Genomic DNA, 6,745 nt, shown 5'->3' on the forward strand with positions numbered 1-6,745 from the left:
GTACAAACACACAAATAATGTCTAAAATAAGTAAACACTTATACCTACTATATACAAAAAGAAATAATGAAAAAAGTTAATCCGTTCTGTAGAAATTCAAAAAAGAAGGTTTTTTGCGATTATCTCAAAACTAGCTTTTGTCGAATAGCTGCCTTTTACCTTAGGACGGCAGAGTTGAAACATTGTATCCCTTTATGAGTTTAGCAGGACTTACTGCCTTTTTGCTTAGGACGGGCGTTGCAGATGCGGCTCTTTTGACTTGTGTTTCGTGTTACGTATGTATTCAGTAGCGTACTCAACAGAGTGGTCAGGACCATAAATATGTAAATTATATTTGTCTTTGCACTTTCATCACGTTTCAATGTTTGTGATTTTTATTAATTTTAACATTGATCGCGATGATGGTTGTCATAATGGCGAGTCCGTTTTATTAATGGAGCGAGCGTTGTTGAATATTTTGATACTTGATTGGGAAAATGTATTGCGAATACAACAGTGGGATAAATTACACAATTTATATGTTATTGAGTTACTCCATTAACCCTTAAATGCATAGTGATGTATATATGCATCATGAATTTTTGACTCTATTGACAGCATGACGAAAGTAGATACCTACCTACTTACATAAAAGTATTGTGTTTTGTTATATTATCCCACAGTTATATTCGCATCTTGTTATTTTATAAGGTTTTGAATAAAAATCAATATTATAAATCTTCATCTTTTAGTTTTATTTTGTATAAATAACGCCATATTACCGACACTATGATCACTTGTTTTTCGCTATTTACAATACATATTCTACAGCAGTCTTTAAATTTTATTACGAAACTATACACAGGATAACGAATAGGCAAATAGTACAATTACATAGATTTGGTATAGCACTTAAGGTCTAATAATTACAATATTTACAGCGCACTAAATTAACATTTATTTACATAGTTTTTGACTGGAAGCGGGGCGTGGGCCCTAGACTAGGTAAGCTTGCACGGTATTGCCCGTGTCAACTAGAGGAGGCGGGGGAGGCCATTGGCGGATGTCCCGCCGCCTGCCCGGGGCCATCCCGTGCTCCAACGATGAATAGTCCGAGTCTATGGAGGAGTAGATGTGGTCTGAGATCGGTCGACCATCGGGCCCGTACACCACTCCTTGCGTCTGTCTCACCACTGACGGTGATTGACGCACCTCACTGCTGTACTCAGGCGGCGCGCTCGCGCCCTGTCCGCCACCTATCACAGGCGATTTATCAGGATACGGCATCGTACGATTCCCACCGTTAGGCACAGAAGAATCCAACGTATAAGTATTTATATTCTTCCTATAGTTGTGGCTACGCCGCTTATGATTCGGCTGGGACGAATCCGGCATCATATACCTGAGGCGCTCCCAGAACCTTTTTTGTCCCCAGCGGAGACGCGATCCCGTTTTGAGATAAGGCCGTAAATCGGGGTCGCATATTGCGTCTGCCACCACGGTACACTCCTCTATTAGCACCAACTTATAAATGCACCCTTTGAGGGCATCGTGCAACCCTTGTCGGAATTCGTATCGAGACCATTCCGTTTGCATGAAGTTTCTTGTGAGCACGATTATTATTCGCTTGGAAGCTTCCGCCGCCTCGACGACTGGCGGCGCGCATTGCATGTATTGCGCCCCGTGGTGCGGGATATCTCGATAATGAAGACAGAGATGATAGGATGGATTTCCATTCTCTAACTCGGCCGCTAATGACTGCACAACGAACTCTTCATCCTTCGGACTGTAGCATACGTACGCGTCATATAACTTCTCGCTTTCTTCAAAAGCTCCCGCGAACGAGAACACTCTTATGCCACAGTTCGTGTATAACCACACTCTGAGCGAGTCTCTAAAAAGGAATAGTATGACGAGCGCCAATAAAATTAACATAAAACCGGTGAGCGTCGAGACCATCATTGGAACATAGTTCGACACGAGCATGTTGCCGATGACTGAATTATCGGCGTAATAATCGCTGCAAGCGGTGCCGTTTAAATTGAGCTCTTTTTTCTGTGGCGGTTTCGCGTCTCCATTCCAACACCATACGTCGGTTATGTCAATGATTTTTTGCGCGTTTTCAGCCAGGTATGCGGTTAATTCTTGCAAATAGCGGCATTTGCACGACCACAGGTTGTTTCCGAGCGACAATGCTTTCAAATTAGGGTTATTATTGAATGTCCACACGCTAAAGTCGACCAGTCGGTTGCCGTCAAGGCGTAGGGTTTCCAACGACTTCAAAGTCAGAAAAGTCACGTTCACAATGTGGCTGATAAGATTATTTTGCAAAAATAGTTCTTTCAAATTGCTCAACTGGTGGAATTCGTATCCTTTCAATTCTTTTAGCTTGTTATTTCCCAAATGTAAAATTTGTAAAGCATTCAGTCCAGCAAAGGTTCTATTCTGAATGTTGTCGACGTTGCTATTGTTTACATAAAGAGACCTCATCTTTTGCCGTCCAATGAAAACATGGTTTTGTAGTTCCTTTATATTGTTACCGTCAAGGAACACTTCGGTCGCGTCCATGGGTATTTTATGCGGTACCTCTATTGAAGATTGTCCGGAACAGTCGACGACGTTTGTATTCCACAATGGGTCGTGGTAACAAGTGCAATTTTGAGGGCAGGTCATTTCACAGTCGCACGCATCGTAATCACAGCAATGACAGATCGCAAAACAATGAGTCTCATACGCACATAGAAAGTCCGACGACTTGAGATTCGTTAAGGGCACATGGGTTCCGCTACGAGTGTTTGTCATTTTACACAACACGTTTTCTAAGTCCATTAACCGCGGGTACTGCCTAGTGGCAGTCGTGTAGTTTACAATTTGTAACCACTCCATTGTACAATCACACTTAATAGGATTTCCGCCTATGTAAAACTCGGGCAAGGTTTTATTTGTCGGCACTGGCGCTAAACGCAAACTGTTCTGATCTAAATGCACTATTTCGTTAGCGTACATGTCCACTCGCGTTAAGTTTTTCTTTTCGTAAAACGTATTCACATGTATATTGTTCAAATAGTTATTATTTATAAACAACAGTTCAACACTATTCGGTATGGCCATAGGCGATATTTCCGATATACGATTATGGCTAGCGTCCAAAGTCTTTATACGAATTTCGTCTTGTAACTTGTAGTAGTTGCCTAAATGTTCGATATAATTACCGTGAATGTCCAACCACTTTAAATTACTAGGCACAAACGCGTAATCGAACCACACTAGATGATTCTCCGACAGGTTGAGCCACAGGAGGCTCGCCAGCGTGGAGAAGACACCGTTAATGTCCGACAAGAAGTTTCCGTCCAGTCGTATGGCTTCCAACTGTGTATTGCGGCTGAATGTCCCTCGCTCGATCGACTGGATCTTGTTTTTTGCTATATTAAGCACTTGTAGACTCGGCAGGTCCCAGAACATTCCAACGCTCAAGTTTCCAATTTGATTGTCAATTAACCGAAGCCCGGTGAGTTGATTCAGGTTTTTAAACGAACCATTTCTAAAGTCTGTTATTTGATTTTCACCGAGATCCAGCGTTTTCAGAAATGATAGCTCCCATAGCGCTTCAGGCACGTCTAAAAGTTGATTAGAACTTAAATCCAACTCTTTCAAATCCGAGCAATTCTTGAAAGCTTTACGGTCGATGTTTACTAGCAAATTATTATTGAGAGTTAACTTGCTCAGTACAAACAGACCGTTAAATAAGTTCTCATCAATAGTATGAAGACGGTTCTCAGCTAAATTCAATGTATGCAGATTATAAAGCGGCAAAAACGCATTGTCTTCGACGTAACCAATGGAATTGTTCTTCAAGTTCAATATTTGCAGGAAGAATAGATCTTTGAAAGTCTTTCCGTCGATTCTTGTGAGAGCGTTATTCGATAAGTTTAAAACAATAAGTCGTATCAGTCCCAAGAATGTTCCGTCGTCGATATGGTTACTGGTAAGTTGGTTGCTTGATAAGTCTAAAACAATCAACTGTTCTAAACGATGAAATATGCCTCGAGCCAGCTCAAATAACGAATTGTCGTTGAGATACACTTCACGTAACTCTCTGGCGTTAGCGAAGAGCCCCTCCGGCAGTGTGTGAAGGTGGTTATGTGATATGTTTAGCACTCTCATAGACACAAGACCGTTGAATGCTTCGCTTGATATGTCAGTGATATTATTATGTTGCAGATATAAAGACTGTAAGCTCCTCAGTTTCAATAACTCTGATTCTTCAGGCAGAGACTTTATCTCATTATGGCTAAGATCTAGATAGTGCAAATTAGAGCCACATCCTTGGCCTAACCCAAGCTGTCCGATCGTCTTTATTCTATTATGCGTCAAATTCAACGTGTTCAAATTTTCCAAGGAACAAAACACGCCGGAAGGAACGAATTTGATGTTATTTTGAGCAAGATCCAACGAATGCAGTTCCGATAATCCATTAAAAGTGTTCAAAGATAACTCTAAATTCTTGGTAGGACTCCACTCGAAGTTTTTCGAACGAAGCTTCAGCCTTTTAAGTTTTCTCAAGTCTTGAAACGTGCCGTCGGGAACTTGGAGAAGTTTGCAATTGTTTATTGACAACTCCGTGAGATCTGGCACAGAGCTGAAGTAGTGGCCCCGTAGAGAGCTTTCGAAGAGCAGGAGATGGTTGCACTCGATGGAAAGATGTCTAGTATCGGAGGACACAGTGGCGATGCCGGCACCATCGCTGTCGAGAGTCCGGATCCTGCACAGGATACTGTTGTCCGCGGCCCCGGACACTTTGATGCATTTGTCCGAGCCGTAGGGCAGCGCGGCCCGCCCGAACCTGCAGCAGCGCGCAAATTACCACCACGGCGTACATTATGAAGCTATATCACAGACTCCTCATTTCACTACAGAACGTCTCATAAACACTCTCCTCGGGTCGATATCACCATTTCCGAAACAAAGTCCGTAGTACACTTGACTGAAGAAAAACTCGCTAACATATCACTGCACTGTGGTCCTTATTGTCCGTTGTGCTCACAGGTGTAGTTTAAATGTGAGTTTCACTGAAGAATTGTTTATAGTTTGAGATCAGGTTTGTTGAATATTTAGTGCGTATTTTATAAAGGCCGGCGTGGAGTGTGGGCACGACCTCTTCGCGGCGCGGCTGCGGAGCGACTGACAAGCGGAGAGCTTGACTTGTGGAAGTGGCAGTGGGGACGCGCAACTTTACCCCCCGCCGCCTGCCCCCCGGTAAGCTCTCGCAGCAACACTCAGTTTGGACCCGTGCTGCCATCTAACGTCGAGTAGCGGTATTATTCCGAGTAGCGAAACGGAAAATACCACAATGCATTCATATAATTGTGATTTTGTAACGCGGGTCTGCAAGTAAAATACTTATAACAATTTTACTGCCTATATATATAATATTTAACGTATATTTAAAGGTTTTTAAATTGAAAAGGACCATTAAATAGATTTCTGACTCTAGTTCTGTTTGTACAAGACGACGTTCGAGTTCGCGTGAAGAACTTTTATAGGTAATATTAATAAAACCAAATTGAGTGTCGTGTGGTTAATCCATATGCTTTTTTATTAACAAACAAAAAGGTAAAGTAATGTCTTATATTAATTAGTATAGTGTTTAGGAACTCTTTGAAATGCGCTTATTTTCGAAGTTTTAGAACATCGTTTTGCTTCTTCTTTTATGATTATTCCAAGTTTTTTATTAACTTTTATATCATAAAAAAGTTACCCCGTATGGTGCTGGAACACTGGCTGTTATAAATGTTATATAACATTGTGTGACAGAGACAGAGCATGGCATTGATATTACGCTGTCCTTGTCACATTTATAACAGCCATAACATTGTAGAAGCACCATTTAGGATACACTTTTACATTTCTTCCCACAGAGTGTTAAATTTTTAGCTTAATAACCAACAGGTTATTTAATTAAGCTAAAAATACGAGTATCGTTTTATGATAGTCCAGAAATCTTTATCATTAGGTACAAAATTATACACAAATATTTATAATTTACATACATATTATAATCAGGCCTGTACAGTCGACTACAAAGAGATGTATACACTTTTTCACCTTCTTGCATTGTAATAAGGTGATAAAATGGATACATGTCTTTGTAGTCGACTGTACCACATAAAGGGTAGGCAGAGCACATGAACTACTAGGTTTAAGTGCCACTCTTGGCAAAAAGGGGTTGAAAGAAATCCAAATTGCGACATTGCAGTGACAGGTTGCTAGCCTCTCTACGCCAAAGCTTAACCCATATCCCACAGTCGACGTCTACGACACCCACGGGAAGGAAGGGGGTGGTGAAATTCTGGATGAGATTAGCCCAGGACCGCGATAAGTGGCATCCACGAAGGGAGGCCTATTGCTCAGCAGTGGGCGATTAATGGCTGAAATGATGATAATGATGATGGTGAAATTCTTAACCCGTCACCACACGGAATAACGCAAGGAGGATGCTGATGATAATGATAAAGGTATCAAGGTCTGGCTCAGTCGGTAGTGACCCTGCCTGCTGAGCCGCGGTCCTGGGTTCGAATCCCGGTAAGGGCATTTATTTGTGTGATGAGCACAGATATTTGTTCCTGAGTCATGGATGTTTTCTATGTATATAAGTATGTATATATCTATTTAAGTATGTATATCGTCGCTTAGCACCCATAGTACAAGCTTTGCTTCTGTGTAAGGTGTCCCAATATTTATTTATTTATTTATTTATCCCGGCATT

General features: G+C 41.5%; 1 protein-coding gene across 1 annotated transcript; it reads right to left on the reverse strand.

The window, feature by feature from the left end:
* Positions 1–710: 710 nt before the first annotated feature.
* Positions 711–5,142, reverse strand: LOC125229630 (toll-like receptor 7). The gene is given in 2 exon segments (XM_048134514.1): positions 711–4,824; positions 4,826–5,142. Coding segments are annotated over 2 exon segments (3,882 nt in total). The 5' UTR covers positions 4,859–5,142; the 3' UTR covers positions 711–975.
* Between the last annotated feature and the right edge of the window lie 1,603 nt (positions 5,143–6,745).

This window comes from Leguminivora glycinivorella, chromosome 9 (genome assembly GCF_023078275.1).
Source record: "Leguminivora glycinivorella isolate SPB_JAAS2020 chromosome 9, LegGlyc_1.1, whole genome shotgun sequence".
In the NCBI taxonomy this organism is placed as follows: Eukaryota; Metazoa; Arthropoda; class Insecta; order Lepidoptera; family Tortricidae; genus Leguminivora; species Leguminivora glycinivorella.